This window comes from Saccostrea cucullata, unplaced genomic scaffold, assembly GCF_032062105.1.
Source record: "Saccostrea cucullata isolate Sc308-1 unplaced genomic scaffold, CSIRO_AGI_Scuc_v1 ctg3178, whole genome shotgun sequence".
Classification (NCBI taxonomy): domain Eukaryota; kingdom Metazoa; phylum Mollusca; class Bivalvia; order Ostreida; family Ostreidae; genus Saccostrea; species Saccostrea cuccullata.
The window spans coordinates 27,218-49,190 of NW_026933701.1; the positions used below are offsets into that span (position 1 = coordinate 27,218).

General features: G+C 31.0%; 2 protein-coding genes and 1 long non-coding RNA gene across 3 annotated transcripts; all 3 read left to right on the plus strand.

Annotated features, from left to right (window-relative positions):
* The first annotated feature begins 366 nt into the window (after positions 1 to 366).
* On the plus strand, positions 367 to 3,920 carry LOC134239021 (uncharacterized). The gene is made up of 3 exons (XR_009986138.1): positions 367 to 532; positions 3,367 to 3,557; positions 3,670 to 3,920. It is a non-coding gene; the product is annotated as an uncharacterized LOC134239021 (long non-coding RNA).
* Positions 3,921 to 4,694: 774 nt separating this feature from the next.
* LOC134239022 (uncharacterized) lies at positions 4,695 to 9,083 on the plus strand. Its single transcript, XM_062721160.1, has 5 exons — positions 4,695 to 4,821; positions 5,040 to 5,249; positions 6,112 to 6,215; positions 8,112 to 8,253; positions 8,710 to 9,083. Exons 1-5 carry the CDS (start codon positions 4,729 to 4,731, stop codon positions 8,770 to 8,772), a joined length of 612 nt encoding a protein of 203 aa, XP_062577144.1. The 5' UTR covers positions 4,695 to 4,728; the 3' UTR covers positions 8,773 to 9,083.
* Positions 9,084 to 12,098: 3,015 nt separating this feature from the next.
* Positions 12,099 to 12,937, plus strand: LOC134239020 (uncharacterized). The gene is made up of 2 exons (XM_062721159.1): positions 12,099 to 12,487; positions 12,613 to 12,937. The coding sequence occupies exons 1-2, from the start codon at positions 12,099 to 12,101 to the stop codon at positions 12,935 to 12,937; spliced, it is 714 nt and encodes a 237-aa protein (XP_062577143.1).
* The last annotated feature ends 9,036 nt before the right edge of the window (positions 12,938 to 21,973 follow it).

Sequence of the window (21,973 nt, forward strand, 5' to 3'; positions counted from 1 at the left end):
GTACTTCACTGCATTATTCAAGCCATCTAAAGTTTGTCATTATATTAAACGCATGCTCACTTTATAAATGTTTTCCTCTATAAGAACTACCTTAACTATTCAAATTCTTTCTATTTTTCTGATCCTTTTCTCAATATCTTAAGATAGGGACAGTACTTAAATTTCAAGGATAGTTCTCAGATCAAATATTTTGGACATAATCTCAACTGAATAATGTAGTTTTTTTATTTGTATTTCGTTAAGTCATCTTAGAAAATGAAATCCAAATATAGACCTATACTTTTATACTATGCTTCAATTTTATATTAGTGTGTGCTTATGATTTATGCAAACTACATATTTAGAAGCAAAACAATGAACACAGAATCGAAAACAAAAGAAGTTGAAACAAGTTTAGAAAGCATTACAAAGAATCAAAAAAAGAAATAATCTATGCAAGAGCCCAAGCAAATATTCAAGAGAAAATAGACAGGAAAGACGAAAAGGAAGTGCACGATGAACTTACAGATTTGCATTCCAGTAGTGACTTCCGGTAATCATACTGTGTGATAAATTTACATTTTGATTTATTGCATTATAAAACAACCCAATCACTTTCAAATACATAATATTAACTATTTCTATACAAAAGAATAACAATGCGAGAGGCGATCAAAAAATTGGCGAACAAATCAAATAACTTCCAAGAAAGAATACAGGGTTGCAGTGTTTAAAGTTTTTATATTAGTCTTCTTCATTTTGAATGCGCATCTGTAACCGTTCTGCCCATGTGCGGTTCCCGTGATACATATATAGGCGGTAATGTGACATGTTTCATAGCGTTCTGTCACAGAACATTAAAGATTTTTCCGACTCTTATATTTCTTACCATGCAAGTTATTTTTACGACAAAAACAGTCAACTTGTCAGAAATGGCCAAACCTTGGCAATAGCATGGGTGACTTATGATACCCTTTTGCAGAATGAGCAGTTTCACCATCAAAACCCAAGACCTCTGTCTTTTGAACGTCGTTTATTCCAATTCAATAAAGTATGGGTGCCTTCACTTTATCATATGTGATATGTTTAAAGTCTATAAACGATATTCAGCCAATTTTATGATTATATTATTGTGAAGATATTGTCCTATTTTTTTCTAACTGGAAGTTAGCGATCATTCATATCAAATTGCTTAACAATGAACACATATCTTTCCCAGTTTGCCTTGACCGAGGAACAGAAAAAAACATCATTTCTAAACATTTCCCTTCCTTCACTTAGGCAATCAATCAAATTAATGCCAAAACTTCTGGCAAGTCTCTTGTCTTCATAAACCGTATACAAATTATCATAAGATTCTGTGAAGGATTTTTCAAGATATACGTTTAACTTTATAATATTTTTTTCCCCGAATGAGTCAATCATCTTTATCACTAGTGATCTACATTATGGCGTCATTTTCACATTAAGAAATCAGAAACATGGGGTAAAACGTTCCATTACATATTCTTTATATAGAACATGTGTATGACTCTATATCTGCCAAATGTCATTCTGAACTAAACTGTGGTTTTGTAAATATAGAGATAGTTTTGTTCACCCCTCGTACAGAGTGTTAGCTTCTTTGATTTAGAGTGAAAAATTACTGTTTATTACAATAAAAAGAACACTATTATATAAATATTGCCTGTAGTTGAGTGTAACATTGAAAATTTTCACCCCACAGAAAACCATTGTCAACCGAGGCGCAGTCGAGGTTGACAATGGTTTTCGAGGGGTGAAAATTTTCAATGTTACACTCAGCTACATGCTATATTTATTATATTATACAGAATGTTTTATACAAATACATGTACATATAACAGTGAACCGTGCGCGCATAAATTCTGCGCAGTCTCTATTTTTTTAAATACCACCCGTCGTCAAGTAATGTTGACTGTTGCTATGCTGGAGGGCGTGGCTTCATTAACCAGCGGTTAATAGTGTTTTTTAACAAATGTTTCTCGACCAATCAGATTCAACAAATTTACATGAAAGTATATTAATTAATTATTAATAATTTACATGAAAGTATATTAATTAATTAATATTAATATCTATCAATTATTTTGAAGACTAAATCAATCAAATAGGGTCCACAGAATTTATATCAATTCGGAGATGGTATTTTAATTATAGAAATGAATTACAGATTTGCATAATTCGGAATTAAGCAAAGAATAACACCTTAATATAAACTTATCAAAGTAAACATTTTAAATGCAACTTTGATTGCATGCGATATTCAACCAACAGTTAAAAATTACGTGTTCATGATGAACCCATCATTATTAAACCTAATGTTTAATAAATTTTTTTCTGCTTTTATATAAGTACAAAGTTCTTTAAGTAACCATAAATGTGTGGGTTACCATTAGTCGATGTTTCTTTTTTATGAGCACTTTTAGTAAAAAAAAAAACGACTTTAATCTTGATATGTATGTATTGTTTTATATGGGCAGCAAAAAAAAAACTAAAACAATATTGACAGGCAATAAAGAGGAAAATTAAGAGGAAAATTATGCCAATTCAAGTTTCGATTGTATGTTTGACGGGGGATGGTGGGGGCTTACTTTCTTTCAAAACCAAATTTGATAAATTCATTTTCAAAATACCTTTATTTATCTGTGCTAAAGCAAAACTTGGGACAGCTTGTCTTTGAACATTTACAAAAGTAAAAAGCACTCTCAATTCCACAAACCTTTATCCCCTTATACGACATGCCTGTGATCCAAAGTTATTGCATCATGTTTAATAATGCATTAATGATGGTAATGCAGTCATGCCTGTGATAAAAAAAAGAATTGTATATTATGATCTTCAGTTTTAATGAATTTTATTAGAAATTTGGTTTCATTACTGTCTACGCCCGAAATAGCAAAATATAGTTAATTGATTGAAAAAAGCATTTTGAACTAATGTCACCCTAACAACTAAGTAAAATATCTGTATGAATTACATCTGTCAAAACTTTATTTTTTCTTTTTTTTTCATTTAAGTTTTCCTAACATGATTCATATATTCAAAAGTAAACCAAAAAATTCAATCTATAACATTTTACTAAATTTTACCTTTTGTCGAAATTTTCAGAAAATTCTATAGTGAAAAACTGTCTTTTTTAAAGAAAGAATTATTCTATTTCATTTGTACACTGTAAGCGGAATTAGAAACAAATTTTGAGAGAATTATTTATGTACATTAAGTTTGATGTTTATTTTTGTTTTATATAAAAAGACTCAAAGTCTACATTCATCTTTTACACTGAATATCAGTTTTATTATTGTATCATGTGTGCTAAGCTTCCGATTTTGCAGCAGCCTGTAATTGTGAAGATTCTTTACATTTCAGAAAAATCAGTAGTTACGACTGTCTTCTTGAAGATATGGCCGAACTATATAAATCTATACAGATATTAATTCGACGACCAGGCTTTAGACAACATATAAAACCCGATTTGCACAGATTTGAGGATATAGATAAACAGTTAGATTTCAGAAAGAAGGATCTTATGATGACGGATTGTGCTATTGTGGTAGCAGGTGATTTTAGTCTATATGTTTTATAAACACCAGACATTGTTTTTATATCACATATTATGTCATAATATTTGGATAATTTATTGTTTTTTTAACACTTTCGTCCTATTCTAAGGAGAAACAAGCTCTGGAAAATCAACCCTAATAAATCTAATAATCGGTGACGATATTTTGCCATCTGATATCAACGCAACGACAACAAGAGTTTGTAGAATAAGGTATTCCGAAAAAAGAAAAGTATCAACGCTTGATAAAGACGAGAAAGTGTTAACACTGTCAGAATTTAATGATGAAGAAGACATGAGTGAAATGCTCGAAGTAGTTGCTAAGACATGTGACCATCGAATAGAATATATAGATATTTGTTTTCCAGCACCGCTATTAAAGGTAGTCTGCGAATATTTATTTTTTAATAAACAAGATATAACATAAACATTTCATGCTCTGTTGCAAGTAATCAGAAAATAAGCAATTTTATTTCCACGTATATCTAAAATGAATCTCTATAATTGTTTGTTATGCCCACGTTATCGAACATTCAGGGGTAAAGAATTTTTGCACTGTCTGTTTTTTGTTTGTCTGTTCCTCTGTTTGTCCTCAAAAACATCAACATTTGCCACATATTTTAAGGGTGTGTCTTTTATATTTGTCATATGTATACTCCTTAAGACAAGAACTTTTCTTAGGGCATTACAGAATTTAACCCTTTTGAACCTGACATTTTCAGTAGTTTTTACCAAAACTTTCCAGACGTAAATCTTGATAATAAATTTTGAGCAGTTGGTTCAAGGTCTAACATATTTCATAGGTGTATTTATATTCACAAAATCTTTCAATAGATGTCGACGATTTTAACTTTTAACTTTGACTTTGTAGTGTTAATGACTTTTGAAAAATCTTATAAGCTCTTTAAAAGCTGCCATATGAAGGCATGACGGTTTTTCACTCACATATAAGTAATAATTTTATCTTTGATACCAGTTCATATTCCCTAGAAATGTCATCAAATATGCTTGCGTAAAGCCTCATTTCTTCTTAAAATTCCAAATTCCTGGTCCTTAAAATCAATAGGATCATCTGAGGAATGTCATACTTACACTAAATCTTTCTCCGCAATTAGGGTAACATTATAATAGTTGAAACCCCAGGAAAAGGAGACTCAGGACAAGGTGATATGGCGTCAAAGATGATGGATTATCTACCAAATGCAGTGGCTTTTATATTTGTTGTAAGCGTTGATTCAGCAGGTGGATTTCAAGGGGATAGGGTAATTTTAAATTAATTACCTTTTCCCATTAAATAACTCATTTTTTTGTTTTGGAAAACGGTCTCTTTCACAAGTAAGACATTTTTTTTTAAAAAACTCAGCAAAGTTATAATTATATAGAGAAGTAAATAAAACGTGTTCATTTTTTTCAATGCAAATTTTACATCATTTAGATATGTTCAGTCATACTAATTAATATTCATTTAAATAACTTGTAGCTTTCACATATTATTAAGCATGTGAGGCAATCGATGAGTCGAATGTACTGTTTCGATCCTCAAGATGCAATTTTTCTGCTCAACAAGTGGGATACAGTAATTCAAAAGAAAAATCGAAAGAAGGACCTTTACGAAGAACTCAGAGATACAGTTCATGAGATATGGGAGGATGTGAAAGATACTAATATTCTGAAATTCACCGCTGCTAAGGTAAATAATTAGAGGTAAACTTCGGTATCTCGACATCGGATATGTCTACAACCTGGGATATGTCGACGTTCGTCCGCGGTCCCGGCATTATTTACTATATAGATGATTTGCAAAAACTCTGATATGTCGACCCCGGTAATGTCAACTATCCCGCTTATATCGACGTATATCTCAGTCCCAAGAGTCAAATCTACTTGGTAAATGTCGACATCGGGACAATTTTCTGCTCTACTTAACGTAATTGTTTATCACGTGGTCGCTCGTCACGCCCGTGTATCTCGACATCGTCAGAAATTCACGCCTTTCACACCCATGTTTTGACTATATACTGCTCTGCAGAAATGAGTTAGTAGAGAAATCCTAGGTCCTCACGGCGTCTCTAATACGTTAATTGTTTAATGTTCAGCTTGAGTAATATCATTAATAAATTTCTCGATTCTGCGTATTTGTACAACCGTTTATTTATGTCGAAATCTAACAAAACTTAAACGATGTATAAAAAAGTATATTAAATAATTTTATCAAGCATGTGTTTTATCCTTTACTTGAACGATGCTAGTGCATGTAAATCAGCACACATTAAAGATAATAAATCAATGTAATCTTTCTTAAGCCATCCCGATATAGCTCAATTGGTTAAACTATTTCAGGAACCCACATCTAAGCTGTGGGGAAAAATAAGTCAATAAAGGTAGGTTGAATTTGTTCTTAAAAGTGTGCAAATTTCTGGGTCGTACTAAAATCCAAGTTTTGCTTCACATAGATTCAACCTCAAATCTAAAGAAGGTTGTTAAGTGACAATGTTTTTTTTTTGTGTGCTTAATAAAAAACTATTTGCATATCTTTTTAAACATTTGCTTAGGTTAATGAAGAAGAGGCCTACACTGCGGAATTTGAATCATTTTATGAGATTCTCAAAAAAGTCATAACCAAAAATGAATTCAAAAGAGTAACAGTTCACTTGAGGTAAGAGATACTAGAGTCTTGATAGAAAAAAAAATAATTCAAAAAATAAAAGAATTTATTCACAATTGCTCACATTTTATTAAACTTTTTGGCCCGACACATGTTTTGAGGTTCCCCAGACCAAAACATAAGCACGGCCATTCTTCGATAAACTAAAGGGTACCAATCTCTTATCAAGAGTTCCTCGTATACCACTAAATAAATTTAATGATACTTACACAGATTCATGACCGTATTATGCCATTGTGCATATTTTATTTTACTCTTTGGTCTAACACTTATTTCTAGTCCCCAGGGTAAACAGTGACTTTGCCGTTAAAATGGTATGGAAAGCTGAAAATATCATATAGTGAGCTCATAGGTCATTTTACCTCTAGTTTCTAACTTTGCAAATATATATTATTAAGGTCCTCCGTCTTCAGCGGAAAAACCTTACTGTTAGTCTTGGGTTTCTTTTTCAAGTTTTTTTATTACTGATCTTGTGCACGTGAGCTCGACTTAATAAAAATGATTGAACATGTATATATTAAAATATCAAGAACAATAGATATAGAGATCGTCAAAATATGTCCAGTGACGTCACTTCCTGCTAAACCGTAAGTATTCAAAAATGCAAATTATTGCCCTTTTGACTCGGTTTTTGGTAATATCTGTCACTGGAAGCATAAAATTTAATTTTCCGTCAATCAAAATCACTCCCGGTCCAACTGGAAGTAACCAGAAATGGCTAATTTTTGAAAAAAAAATAAACATAGATTCAGAGGAGTTTAATCATTGGATACGTCAAATAATCTTTTTTTTTAATAATGTTACTTCTGGCCAAAGAGGAAGGAAGACCTACTCGTTGCTGTGAAACGAGCTTTGCTTTCGTTAAAATTAGATTTTAAAATTAGAGTTTTTCATTCTTCCCGAACTACAAAGGTGATATGTACAATATATATTCTTTTTTAAATCATCTTGTTACTTCTAGCAAGGAATATCAGACCCTGTGGTACAGATTTATAATAATTAGATATAGTGCTTTCTTGAACAAAAAAGAAATTTTGTTTTATTAAATGTAATACATAAAGTTTTAATTTAAAAAAAGTTAATGAGAACGGAGACTTTTTTTTACCCGTAAGAAGACAAGCGCGTGTCATGTATATGTGGCTTTATTTTATTAAAATCCAGTATTAAGGATATACGATCCTCAGCCAAGAAGGATAACTCTCTAATTTATAATTTAATGCAAAATGTCTTAAAATAAAGTTTGAAATTGAATTTTTTTTCATGCAACAATTTTCATTGTATGTCTCTACGTATGATTCAATGTTCTTTTAAGTTTTAACAAACGGTATTTAAAAAGTTGACCATTGTCCCTCATTTAATGAAGTAAAACTTGAATATTTAAAAAAAAATCAAATTTCTTTTAATTAAGCCTTAGTTACCAATGTTTATATGCATGATTTGAAATAAGAAGTGATTTACAGTGTTTTCTTTGAAAGAAAACACTTCATACACTATGCATTATGAAACGATGGAAGTAAGAAGGAGAAAGTAAAGTCCAAAAAAGTGTAAAATTCTTGCAATTTTCTTTAAAATCCTGGATACCTATGATTTTTATTCCTAAAATGTATTTCTTGATCAATTATCAATTAAAACATAATTATGCAGTAGGTAGTTCAAATCGCATTTCCTGAAAAATTATTTGAGATTAACTAATTTCCACTATATAATATGATTAAATTTAAATATGAAGTTTAAAGAAACACTGTGGGTAAATACATTTTAATTTGAAAATTAAGAGACATCTTTTTTAGCATTTTCAATTATTCAATGCATGCCTGATTTTCAAAACCTGAGGATCGGATAACCTTAATGAACTTTAACATATGTATTACAATATTAATTTTACAGATTTATAGAATCCTTTGTTGATGTCTGTGATATAAGTCTTTCTAGTAAGCTTAAATGTGCAAGACAATATACAGATGATACAATAAAGGACCTGGATCAGCTTTGTAGAGATCTACAAGTAATCCAGACTAAAAGAACAGAGGTAAGTCTGGTCACATGTAAATTATAATAAATACCTACTTTCTTACATAATATACATGTAATAATTATGACGCTGGCATTTTCTTTTTAGATTTTAATTTGATTAAAGCAAAATGCTCAACTCAGTTTAGTATTTTTTCATAAACGTTTGTCAGCCATTCTTATTTCCATCTTTGATCTCCCCTCTGACATTTATTTTCATATTATGACGTTCTGTTGGCATACAATGGAACAGTTTTCACCAAACAGTTCAACTTTTTTCCCGTATTTGTAGAATGAAATAATTATAGCATACTCACAATGTGGGCATTAAAAGTATATTGAGAAAAAATTACCCAAAATTAAGACTAACATTCATGAACAAAAATGTTAAAACAATTTAAAATAAAAAAGATAATATTCACTAAATAAAAACGTTTCAAAATGCATTATGTGAAATATGTTAACTTCCTTTTAGGCATACTCAAATCTCCATAACAGAATTGAAACTTTTCTGAATGAAACTGCAGAGGATCTTTAACGGTATATTCAAAGTAAAGACTTAGAAACCATTGTTCTACAAGGAACGGAGAAATATACGCGCTTTACGATTGGTCAAGAACTGGACTCTCGAATAGAAAAGGCGACTCTTTCTTGGCAAGAAGAAAATATTGGAAAGTTGTTTGAAAGAAAAATTTTACAAAGCCTCACAGATAACTTTATCAAACTTCACGAACATTTGCATGAGATAAAATACAAAATGACAGGAATAAAAACCCCCTTTGATGTCGAAAACAAACTTAGACCGGTCCTTGTTGCATTGTTTGCACCTAGCAGTACAGCTGTAGCTGGAAGCATTACAAAGTACGTATGCAGAAAGGTTTCTGTTTATTGTAAGAATCTATCTCGAAGGGGATTTGAAAGATGAAATCGATGAAATGTCGCAGATCGTGAAGAAAATGAAAAGCAAGATAAACTGGCGCAAAAGCGAAGAGTCAAACTTGCTGTTACTGAGCTCAACAATCTCAGAAATTCAACACCGACTGGAAGAAATCAAACAGGTCGAAATAAAACTTGAATTAGACTAGGAAAAAGCCACAAAGAGCGATTACCTGTGGGTGGGATTGGCGTTCATTTAGATGTTTAATATGTGAAGTTATTCGGAAGAAAAATACTGTTCAAAGAGTCTTTTTGTCGATAGTTCCCAAGTAACGTAAGTTATGAATTACAGTGTTTATATGTTATGGAACAGGACTACAATTGTGCATTTTGACGTAAAATATTTTCCGATGTTTCCATTGCATTCTCGAATGTAGACAAACAACATATTCACCACTTAGATTTCAACTTGTATTGATTTTTTTTCTTTTTACATACGCGGGTATGTTAAGGCAGCACATTGACCAGAATGCGGCGAATTAAGACTTTTTTTTATAATTAGGTTACACTAATTAATCGGAAAAGTCAAGCATAAAACTTTTGTTATAATTATGCATTCTATAGACTTCAATGGGACTTATACTTCATGAAGCACTTCGCCACGACGTCACCACGTGACGTCTATAATTAGAAAATATGCCTTAATGAAAAAGTGAAAAGTTCGACACTACCCCGGGGATAATCAATTTCAATTTGTAATAATAATTATGTAAAAATATCTCTGTACCATGAAAAGTGCTGCTAGAATCCTACTGTCCTATCACAAAAATAATTATTCAAAACTTTCTGACGAAACCTTCCCAAAATTTTTACATTTTGTCCATAACATCGTAAAAAATGCATTAATTCCCCTAAACCATACGATTCTAGCAGCACTTTTCAAAAACATTAGAACAAGAACTTTAAATAGAAACAAAAATTAAGTTTAAAAGTGTGCGGCGTAGTGTTGAACTTTTGCATCTTATTTGTTACGAACGACAGAGGAAAGGCTGATCGGCAAGTAAACACCCTCCCTGCTTTAATTTTACGAAGACATTGTTGAAGTATATTACCATACCTTATTCATAAGCTTTATTCCCACATGAATCACACATGATATTCATTCTAAATGCTTTTAAATTCCGATTTCTTGTGTTTGTTTACATGAATTCTCGTAACGTTTCACTTTCACTCTGCTACTGCATGATCAACAGTTATGACGTCACGGGTTTGGTATTTAACCCCTTTGATAACTACAGAGACCCAGAAACGACTAAGTTTTGTTTGCATAATGCCTCTGCAAATTTTGATTAATTTTTACAACCTCAAATCAATCTTAGATATCGATTATAAGAAATTGTTATCTCTAAACTTCACGTCATATAGTTTACTATGACGTCATATCATATAGGCAAGTATAATATTTGGTTGTAACCTTAGCCTACCTGCGTAGGCAATTTAGCCACATATGATCCACATATGCATTGCCTTTCATATGAAGACCATATATGGATCATATGAGAATCATATGTATATAAAATCATATGAGTATTATATGTGGCCAATCATATGAGAATCATATGATCATACATATGTGAATCATGTGAAGTAATATACATATGATTCTCATATGAAAGATCCTGCATATTAGAATCATATGAATATTCTGACAATAATCATATGAGAATTCAATGAAACTGAACATATGCGAGTCATATGAAACAATGTTCACTAATTTGTCCTTGTTATACTCAGGTAAAATTCACACGAATGTTTTGACTATGATCATATGAGAATCATATGAAACGGTGATCATATGAGAATCATATGAAACAGTGTTCATGCACTTATCTGTCCTTGTTATACTGAAGTAAAATTGCAATTTCAATTATATATATCAAAAGATGAATTTAAATGTACATTAATTCAAAAGAATTTGTTAGTAATTAATTATATGTAAAGTTCTACTCTGTTTACTCAACGCCCCCCCCCCCCTCCCCCCGCCCCACCTTCCTTTTAAAAAAACCTTTCATATTTTTTTTTTTCTGTTTTAATGCATTTCCCAGACAAAATAGATAAAGAATAAATTAATTTGCTTTTCATTTTAAATCTTTTGGGTTTGGCTAAGTACAATTAAAATAATTCCGTATTTTTCTCCGGGCCGGTTTTGTCTTTTATCGGATGAAAATATACGTCATTTTTGACGTCACTGCTGCAGCAGACGTGTTGGGTTTTTGGAAAAGGCAAGTGATCTAACAATAATATTTTAAAGACTTTTGATTCTTATTGTTTAAATATAATTTCATTATTGTTACAGGTGCGTATGAAATCTCTATATACTCTTATCACTCGCATCATGCATGTAATTGTTAAATCAATGCATTTCGTAAACGTAACGTTCGTGATCTCTAGGTAAGTTTGGGTAAAATTTGTTTCTGAATGAATGTAAACATTACACGTTAGGCTAAAGGCATTACTACTTTTTAAAACTTGAATTTGTTTTCGTTTTGTTACGTTCTGATATGAAAGTGAAAGTAGAAACCTTGTACAGCGCTATGACAAAAGTATTCGTGATTTTTCAAAAATGGCGACGTCAACAATATACACTTCGTTTGTTCAAAGGGGAATAACTTTTGAACGAGGCCGATTTGTCCAGTGAAATTTTCAGAGAGTTATCTTTCGCAAGTTGGTGACGTAATGTATCAATTTCCGTCGTCTGCATTCTTGTAAAATCGTAAACAAACATATTATTCACCATGGTCCGAAAATCTTAAGAATTTACGAACGATGTACAAAAATTGATTGTTGAAATGAAGTTAAAAGGTAAAAAGACGTGTGAAATTGAAAATTTATTAGGAATATCGGAATCTACAATCAGATCAATCTGGAAAAAAGTATTTATACACGGGGGAGATAAACAAAGCGAAAAGAAAAGGACGTCCTTGCAAGATGTCGCAGCGGGATCGGAACTGGCTTGTTCGTCATACCAAAATTCACAGAGAACGTGTTTTAAGTGATATTACGATTGATTTAACCAGAAGAAGGGATGCAAATGATCATCCACGGACAGTGCAGAGATTTTTACATGAACATGATGTGAAGAGACGAGTGGTAAGAAAAAAGATGGCTGTGTCACAGGTTAACAGAAAAAAGCGTATGTCTTGGTGTCTCGAGGAGAGAAAACTTACTGTTAATAATTATTGGAACTCTGTAATCTTCTCCGATGAAATCAGATCGTTCTGGGTGAAAACCACAGAGTATACGTTTGGAGAACATCAAAAGAAGCGTTCCTTCCCCAATGCATGTGTCCTCCGCTACAGAGAAGGGTGTCTATTATGGTGTGGGGTTGCATTACATATTACGGAGTAGGATCTCTTTGCCTTGTCAACGGTAAAATAAATGCAGAAAAATATATTGCAATTTTAGAAAACCATTTATGGCCTGTAATTGCTCGGCATTTTAGCAATAAACCGTACCGCTTTCAAGATGATAATGCCCCCGTTCATAGAGCCCACATTACGAGGGACTACAAACTGGAAAATAACATTCCAACTATTGTGTGGCCGGCACAGTCCCCGGACATCAATATTATTGAAAACTTGTGGCTTCGAATTAAACGAATTCTACAAAATCGGCAACAAAACGTAACGACCCCCGAGGAGCTCGTCGCCGTCGTTTCAGACATATGGATTTCATTTGATCAGAATTACATAAGAACTCTGTATGATTCCATACCACGCCGTTTACTTGCTGTCATTAAATCTAAGGGACACCTCACCAAATATTAGGTAAGTTAAAATGATATTTAAGTATATATTTTAGATGTTTGTTCCTTGAAGCGCGTCCTTGTTTACGGCCGCCATTTTGAAAAATCGCGAATACTTTTGTCATGGCGCTGTATGTCAGTTGGCGTTATGTATGTTGAGATCGTTATCAAGTCCGGATTCCTTCTTAAACATAATGACAAATGTTTGTTTTTATGGCCTATAGATGCATTCGGCAACTTGAGTTCAGTGTCACAGTGCAGGTTTTTTTTTCAGTCCAAACAGCCCGAAGCTGATAAGACTGGCGATCGATCCTGAAGCTGATTTGACAGACGATTGCATCATCACAATATTGAAGGTAAAAACAAATACTTTGAAATAAAAAATCAAAGTATCTCTTTATGACAAAATATTTCTTGATAATTTCTTTTTGTTCCTTTGTAATTCTACATTGTTTGCATGGCTTCACCAAAAATAAATTCAACTCAATAATATAGAGGTTGTATTCTACATTTTGAAACAATTTTAATCCAATGCACTTTTAAAATATGGTAAGTATGAATAGAATATGCTGGCTTTGAAAGCTATGAAACTATACAATAACTTCAGGGGGTAAATTAATTTTTGAATTTCAGCAAAAAATTAATAATAACAGTGGCAACTTTCAAAGTACACATATGTTGAAAGTACATCAGATAGCTAATCCACTGAATATTTACATTTATGTTTTCATTGACTGAATTTTATAAAAAAAATAAAAAAAAAAAAATACTAATAGAGAACCTAGTTTCAGGTAAAATGTAATATATTTAAGACTATTGAGAACCTACAAACTTGTATACTCTCTCTTTTTTGTAGTTTAAGTTTTAGTTCTGCTTAGAAAATATCTACTGTGTTAATATTGGTTTTACAGGTTCAATATACAGTCCAAAGATCATAGGCTTGTTCCAAAGTTAAGGTAACTACACACTGTTTAACAGACTGTGTTATATTCTTCCCAACAAAGTTTCTACTTGTCTGTAATCTTTTTTTGTCCAAAAGTAATAAATTTGTGTCAGAATCTTCTTAATTTTTGGCAATAATAGTTATACTATTTGAACATTCCAAATTCAATTGACAAAAATATTTTTAAAAATTGCTTTTTATGATTTTAATATGAAGCGTTATGCATGTCTTCCAAGAGTGTAATTATCTTGCTTTAATTCAATTGTCAAAATAAAAAAAAAATGCTTTTTATAATTTTATTATGAAGCATATCTTATAACAGTGTCTTGCAAATTACATCAAAGGATTTCACAAAACACCTAGTATAACATATATAAAATTAGTTTTATCTCGTATTATATCTGTGTCTGTAAATTGGGAATGTAGAATTAATTTTGTAATTTAAGAATTATTTTATTTTTATTTTTGAAATTTTTGTAGAGATCATTCTGTGCCACAAAGAAATTGTTCAGGAAGGGGAGAACTGGTGGATTTGTATTTCCGGTTCAAAGAAATTTTCAAAATGGTCAGATCAGAGGGAGGACAACTGAAAATATTGAAAAGATACAGAAGGAAAAGAACCTGGAAAAATATAGAATAATTATGAAATATGGAGAATGTACCCAATCTTGTCTAAATTTGACATGTCAATATTTCCAATTCTTATTTGTATGCTAGAATATCAAATAACTTGATTTTTCATATATTTTCGATAGAGAATACATGGCAAATGTTATTGCTGATATTTTAATTTTGCTGTGGACACTTTCATGTCATATGGTATTTTTATACAAGTACATGACCTAATTATTTTATTCATTTGTACATGTATACATGTTTAACTACTTAATCATTTTGCTGAAATCTTATAACACTACTGGCTTTTAAAACCCCTGTCCGTATGAAAATCCACTGTCTTTCTCTGTATCCTACAGCATTTTCACAGTAATCTACGGTATATCTACAGTATGCTACGGTATGCTAGCTCTGTATATACAGTAAATCTCTGTATGCCACTGTATGTATCCCCAGCATGCCACAGTTACACACAGTAAGCCCCGATACGCCTACAGTATGCCACTGTATGGCTACTGTTTCCTACAGACAACTACGGTAAACCACAGTATATTTCCCAGTACGCCCCTGTATATGTTCATTGAAGCAAAAAGAAGAAGTTTACACACTCCCAGAGCACTGTACGGTTACCTAAGATGTGGCATTGTCAATTTAGTACACAGAGTTACTTACCTAAGAAATTTTTGAACATTATTTTAAACACATGGTAGTATTTTTTTAAAGTGTTAAGAGACTAATTGTGTTCTTTTTTAACTCTGAAATAACTATGAAATATTAATAAATTGTTGCTTCAAAGAATATTTATCTATCAATTTTAAAATTAATTATTTAATTATTCTTTGGTTTGATTTATTACTTAATTTATTTATTTTGCAAACACCTATTCAATCCATAAAGTACTTGGAGTGACTTTGAACTTTAAAAAAAAAACACGGCCGGGGTAATGCTGAAATTTGGAAAATTGTAGTTTTTAAAATTGATATAGTTTCCTTGAATAAATAAATAAAATTAATTAAATGAAATTAATCATTTTAAAAACAAATCAATCTATTTCTTGACAAATACAGAGTTGCATAGTAAACTCGGCACAAAATAAATAAGGTGAGATGGTAAGTGAAAATTAAATAAAATGAATGACTTTAAAAATACAAAATTAATAAATGAACTAATTATTTATCTTATTTATTTATCAATTTATCTAAAAATACATAGATAAACAAAATAAATAAAAATTAATTTATTTATTTTGTAACTGACAAGACAACAAAGTGATTAAATATACACCCCGCCCCCCAATTGATTTTTTTAGTTTTATTTTTATGTGAAAATCACTTCTCCTAAAATATGCTACAAAGTATTTTTAAGTATATGAAAACAAATTCCAAAAATTTTACGTTCATGATGGATATCAAAATAATCGTCAGATTATGCACAATATTAATTAGTCAATTGCAATTTCATATTTTTACTTTGTTTTGATTTTAAAAAATCGGTATTCAAAACCCTAACACGATTCTGAAAGAACTTCAAAGCCATTGATTGTTTACAAGGGACATGGGGTACACAGTAATGACACCTATTGTCTTTTTCACTGACCACTATACCTTGTTTATTTTGAGACAGAGAGCGACCGTGTCCACTCTGCGGCTGTTTGAATAAACATTTTCTCTTTGTGAGAAAACCGTTTTTTTTTTTTGTCAAACAAAATCAAAATAAAAGTATCAAAAAAGCTATTGGCGGATTAAGATTGTGCATTATGAGACGATTATTTTGATATTCAACACGGAAGTAAAATAATTAAAAGTAGTTTAAAAATGCTTCAAAAAGACTTTGAGAGACATTTTAACGGAAACTTGTTTACATTAAATAAGCCAAATAAATCCAATTTTCGGGATTATAATTAATTAATTTGCTTGTATCGTCAATTTCAGAAATAAATAGATAAATATATGGTTCTTTGTACAATGATTAAATACGTGCTGTAAATTTGTTTTATCTATTTATTCACTAACCATTCAAAATCAATTATTGAATTGATTTTAAAAACTATTTAATTTAAATAAGCAGCATTATTCTTGTTGTGAAGGTGTGTGTGTGTGTGTAATTTTTTTTCCAACAGGTACAAAAAGCCATTCCAAGTATTTTATGGATTAAATAGGTGTTAGAGAAATAAATAAATGGTAAATAAATAAAATAAATAATTTATTTTAATTTTAAAATTGACTATACAAAATTGTTTGAAATTAAATAAATAAGCACATATTTTATCATTGTAAAAAGAACATTATATTTATCTATTTATTTCTTAAATTGACGATAAAAGCAAATTAATTAATTATAATCCCGAAAGTTGGATTTATTTGCCTTATTTAATGTAAACAAGTTTCCGTTAAAATGTCTCTCAAAGTCTTTTTGAAGCATTTTTAAAGTACTTTTAATTATTTTACTTCCGTGTTGGATATCAAAATAATCGTCTCATAATGCACAATCTTTATCCGTCAAAAGCTTTTCTGATACTTTTATTTTGTTTTTATTGAAAAAAAACCGGTTCTCTCACAAAGAGAAAATGTTATTTCAAACAGCCTCAGATAGGACACAGTTGCTCTCTGTAACAAAATAAACAAGGTATAGTGGTCAGTAAAAAAGACAATAGGTGTCATTACTGTGTACCCCATGTCCCTTGTGAACAAGCAATGGCTTTGAAGTTCTTTCATAATTGCGTTAGGGTTTTGAATACCGATTTTTTAAAATCAAAACGAAGTAAAAATATGAAATTGCAATTGACAAATTAAAATTGTGCATCATCTGACGATTATTTTGATATCCATCATGGACGTAAAATAACTGCTATTCGCTATTATATGCTAAAAAAATACTTTGTAACACATTTTAGGATAAAAAATATTTATACAAAAAGCCCTAATAATTTTCTTATTGAGGGATATAAATAATTAATTATTTAGTTGTGTTGTCAATTTAAAAAATATAATTAAAACATTTGACATTTTTATGGTGATGAATTAATTATTTATTTCATTTATTTACCATTTATTTATATCTCTAACACCTATTTAATCCATAAATTACTTGGAATGGCTTTTTTGTACCTCTTAGAAAAAAAAATTACACAAAAACACACACTTTCACAACAAAGGTAATGCTGCATTTCAGAAAATTTTAAATTCTAAAATAAATTCAATAATTGATTTTTAAATTGTTAGAAATTAAATAAATAAAACTGATTTTAAGCACGTATTTAATCATTGTAAAAAGAACAATATATTTATCTATTTATTTTTTTAAATTGACGATAAAAGCAAATTAATTAATTATAATCCCGAAAGTTGGATTTATTTGGCTTATTTAATGTAAACAAGTTTCCGCTAAAATGTCTCTCAAAGTCTTTTTGAAGTATTTTGAAACTACTTTTAATTATTTTACTTCCGTGTTGGATATCAAAATAATCGTCTCATAATGCACAATCTTTATTAGCCAATAGCTTTTTTGATACTTTTATTTTGTTTTTGTTTGACAAAAAACGGTTTTCTCACAAAGATCACAAAGAGAAAATGTTTATTCAACTGAAACAAAGACAGATAATTCTGACGAAATTAATATTACAGGATACACAACTTTTATGAAAAACAGAAATAAACTTTCAAAAATAAGATCGGGTGGACTGATATTAGCTGTGCGTGATGAAATCATGAAGTATGTTAAGATTGTAAATACTGATTGTAAATATGTGTTCTGGTTTAAGTTAAATAAGTCACTTTTTCAAACATGTGAAGATTTGATATGTGGAGTCGTGTATATACCGCCTGAATCTAGTAAATATTCTTGTACAGATTGTTATATAGAAATAGAACAAGAACTCATCAATGTTTCAAAAGACCAAACATACGTATGTTTAATGGGAGATTTTAATGCTAGAGTAGGGAATTTAAAGGATTATTTTACCGCAGATAATTTTTTTACACATGTTAATCATTCAGAGGGTGCATTTGAAGCTTCTATGTTATCAAGGGCTTTTATTTTTGAAAAATATGATATTCCTTTAGATAGATGTGTTGAAGATACTATTGTCAATAATTTTGGCCATAAGTTTATAGATTTTTGTAAAAACAATGATTTGTACATCGTAAATAGTAGATTTGGTACCGATAAAAACAAAGGTTGTGTAACTTGTAAAAACAGTAGTACTGTGGACTATGTTATAGCCAGTGTACAAATTTTTGAACTTTTACAACATTTTGAAGTACACGAGTTCTCTAATCTTTTCTCAGATGTACATAATCCATTGTCTTTTTCTTTGTCCACCTGTTCAATGTCTAAAAATAGCTCCACGTGTAAAAATCAACCAGGTGTAAAATTATGGCGCCCCGATAGAAAAGCCGAGTTTTGTAATAATATCGATATTTCAGCTGTGAAATCAATTGAGCGTGACCTTATCGAAATGAATAATAATGATGTTTCAAGTACTGAGATTAATAAGGTAGCAAAAGATATTTGTAATATTTTTACTAAGTCAGCCAAAGAATCTTTTGGAATCTATTCAACGGGTCAATATTCACAGGATAAAGAACGAAACAAACCTTGGTTTAATAGAGAATGCAAAACAGCTAGAAGAAAATTTCACTTGGCTAAAAGAATGCATAACTTATATAAATCAGAAGAAAACAAACAAAATCTTAGAGAAACGAGTAGAAGTTATAAAAAAGTTATGGATAACAGTATTAGAAAATATAAAGCTGACCTTACTCGTAAACTCATGCAATTACGTACTACAAATACTAAAGCTTACTGGAAAATATTAAATTCTACCAATAAAGAGTCAAAGAGTGCAGTAAATATTGAAGAGGTATTTAAATATTTGAAAAGTATTAATGAATGTAACAATGTAGCTGATGAGAATGCTTTTGATCTGTCTGATAGAGAACCAGAATCGGGTGAATCTTCTAATGATATACTTAATGGTGAAATTAGTGAAAGTGAAATTATAGAAGCAGTAAATAAATTAAAAAATGGAAAAGCATCTGGTATTGATAGCATTGTAAATGAGCATATTTCATCAACATTGTATACCTTTTTACCTGTGTACAAGATGTTTTTAGGGTCTTCCGTCTTCAGCGGAAGACCCTTCTATTATTCTTCGGTTTCTTTTTTACCTTTATTATTATTAGGGTCTTCCGTCTCCATCGGAAGACCCTACTATTATTCTATTGTTTCTTTTTCACTTTTATTATTATTTTTTTTTTCTTTACAATTTTTGTGCAGAAGATTTCTCGGAGATGGCTCGACCGATTTACTTGAAATTTTCGGAGAAGGTGTATCTTTATAAAAACCTTATACGTTTTTTTCAATTTTTTGAAATTCACTTCCGGTCGGAAGTTATCGCCCTTTGATCGAAATTTTGATGACCTCCTTGTCTGTGATGGAACTCAAAAACGGCTTGAGCTAGAGCGCTGAAATTTTTAGTGATGATAGAGGACATATTGCTATGTTGCAACATGGTCAGGATATTTTCCGGAAGTGCCTAGTATGGAAGCTCGGTAGGGGTCAAAATTTAGGACACGAATCTTGACTGATTTTTTAAGACCTTTTGCATCATATCTTGTAAAGTATCATTATTTTGTTAAGACATAATGAACGGAATTTGTGCAGAATAACAAGATCTTTAATATCATATCAAGAAAAAAGTGCTGACTCATCACATTAAGGGCCAAAAGGGGCCAAAAGTCTTTTTTCGATAACTCTTAAACAGTCAATATTTTGTTAGACATTATAGAAGCAAAAATGTTAATCTCAACAATCTACAACTGTATATTATAATTTTATGTCGTATGCTACATAATTAGGGGCCACAAGGAGCCAGAATGCTCAATCTTTGACGCTTTATATCTCGAAAGTGAGAAATATTTTGACAAGTAATATTGAACAAAAGATGTTCAAAATAATGTTCTGAACAATATGCAACCTTTCATTTTTCGCTAAACGTCCCCATTAAGGAGTTGAAGGGTTGGCCCCTAAATATTTCTTTTGCCAATAACTCGAAAACGAAAGAGAACCTCTGAATAGTTGTTGAACAAAAAGTGTTCAAAATCCTAAGAGCTTTAAGATGAGATCAAGAAAAAGGGGCTAAGCCCTCAAATTAGGGGCTGAGAAGGGCCAAAAGTCTTCTATCGATAACTCTTTAGCAGTTAATATTTTGTTATACATTACTGAAGCAAAAATGTTTATCCCCACAATTTAAAATTATATATTGTAATTTTAATGTCGTATGTTACATAATTAGGGGCCACAAGGGGCCAGAATGCTAAATCTTTGATGCTTTGTATCTCAAAAGTGGTAAATATTTTGATAAGTAATATTGAACAAAAGATGTTCAAAATAATGTTGTAAACAATATGCAATCTTTAATTTTTCGCTAAACGTCCCCATTAAGGAGTTGAAGGGTTGGCCCCTAAATATTTCTTTTGCCAATAACTCGAAAACGAAAGAGAACCTCTGAATAGTTGTTGAACAAAAAGTGTTCAAAATCCTAAGAGCTTTAAGATGAGATCAAGAAAAAGGGGCTAAGCCCTCAAATTAGGGGCTGAGAAGGGCCAAAAGTCTTCTATCGATAACTCTTTAGCAGTTAATATTTTGTTATACATTACTGGAGCAAAAATGTTAATCCCCACAATTTAAAATTATATATTGTAATTTTAATGTCGTATGTTACATAATTAGGGGCCACAAGGGGCCAGAATGCTAAATCTTTGATGCTTTGTATCTCAAAAGTGGTAAATATTTTGACAAGTAATATTGAACAAAAGATGTTCAAAATAATGTTCTGAACAATATGCAACCTTTCATTTTTCGCTAAACGTCCCCATTAAGGAGTTGAAGGGTTGGCCCCTAAATATTTCTTTTGCCAATAACTCGAAAACGAAAGAGAACCTCTGAATAGTTGTTGAACAGAAAGTGTTCAAAATCTTAAGAGCTTTAAGATGAGATCAAGAAAAAGGGGCTAAGCCCTCAAATTAGGGGCTGAGAAGGGCCAAAAGTCTTCTATCGATAACTCTTTAGCAGTCAATATTTTGTTATACATTACTGAAGCAAAAATGTTTATCCCCACAATTTAAAATTATATATTGTAATTTTAATGTCGTATGTTACATAATTAGGGGCCACAAGGGGCCAGAATGCTAAATCTTTGATGCTTTGTATCTCAAAAGTGGGAAATATTTTGACAAGTAATATTGAACAAAAGATGTTCAAAATAATGTTCTGAACAATATGCAATCTTTCATTTTTCGCTAAACGTCCCCATTAAGGAGTTGAAGGGTTGGCCCCTAAATATTTCTTTTGCCAATAACTCGAAAACGAAAGAGAACCTCTGAATAGTTGTTGAACAAAAAGTGTTCAAAATCCTAAGAGCTTTAAGATGAGATCAAGAAAAAGGGGCTAAGCACTCAAATTAGGGGCTGAGAAGGGCCAAAAGTCTTCTATCGATAA

What these genes read in the sequence shown, in the direction of transcription:
- LOC134239022 (XM_062721160.1), top strand. Translation starts at nt 4,729, where the DNA reads ATGGCGTCAAAGATGATGGATTATCTACCAAATGCAGTGGCTTTTATA. An exon ending in GTGGATTTCAAGGGGATAGG is followed by an intron (nt 4,822 to 5,039) that starts GTAATTTTAAAT and finishes AATAACTTGTAG; the next exon opens with CTTTCACATATTATTAAGCA. An exon ending in TCCAGACTAAAAGAACAGAG is followed by an intron (nt 8,254 to 8,709) that starts GTAAGTCTGGTC and finishes ACTTCCTTTTAG; the next exon opens with GCATACTCAAATCTCCATAA.
- LOC134239020 (XM_062721159.1), top strand. Translation starts at nt 12,099, where the DNA reads ATGTCGCAGCGGGATCGGAACTGGCTTGTTCGTCATACCAAAATTCAC. An exon ending in AGAGAAGGGTGTCTATTATG is followed by an intron (nt 12,488 to 12,612) that starts GTGTGGGGTTGC and finishes TCGGCATTTTAG; the next exon opens with CAATAAACCGTACCGCTTTC.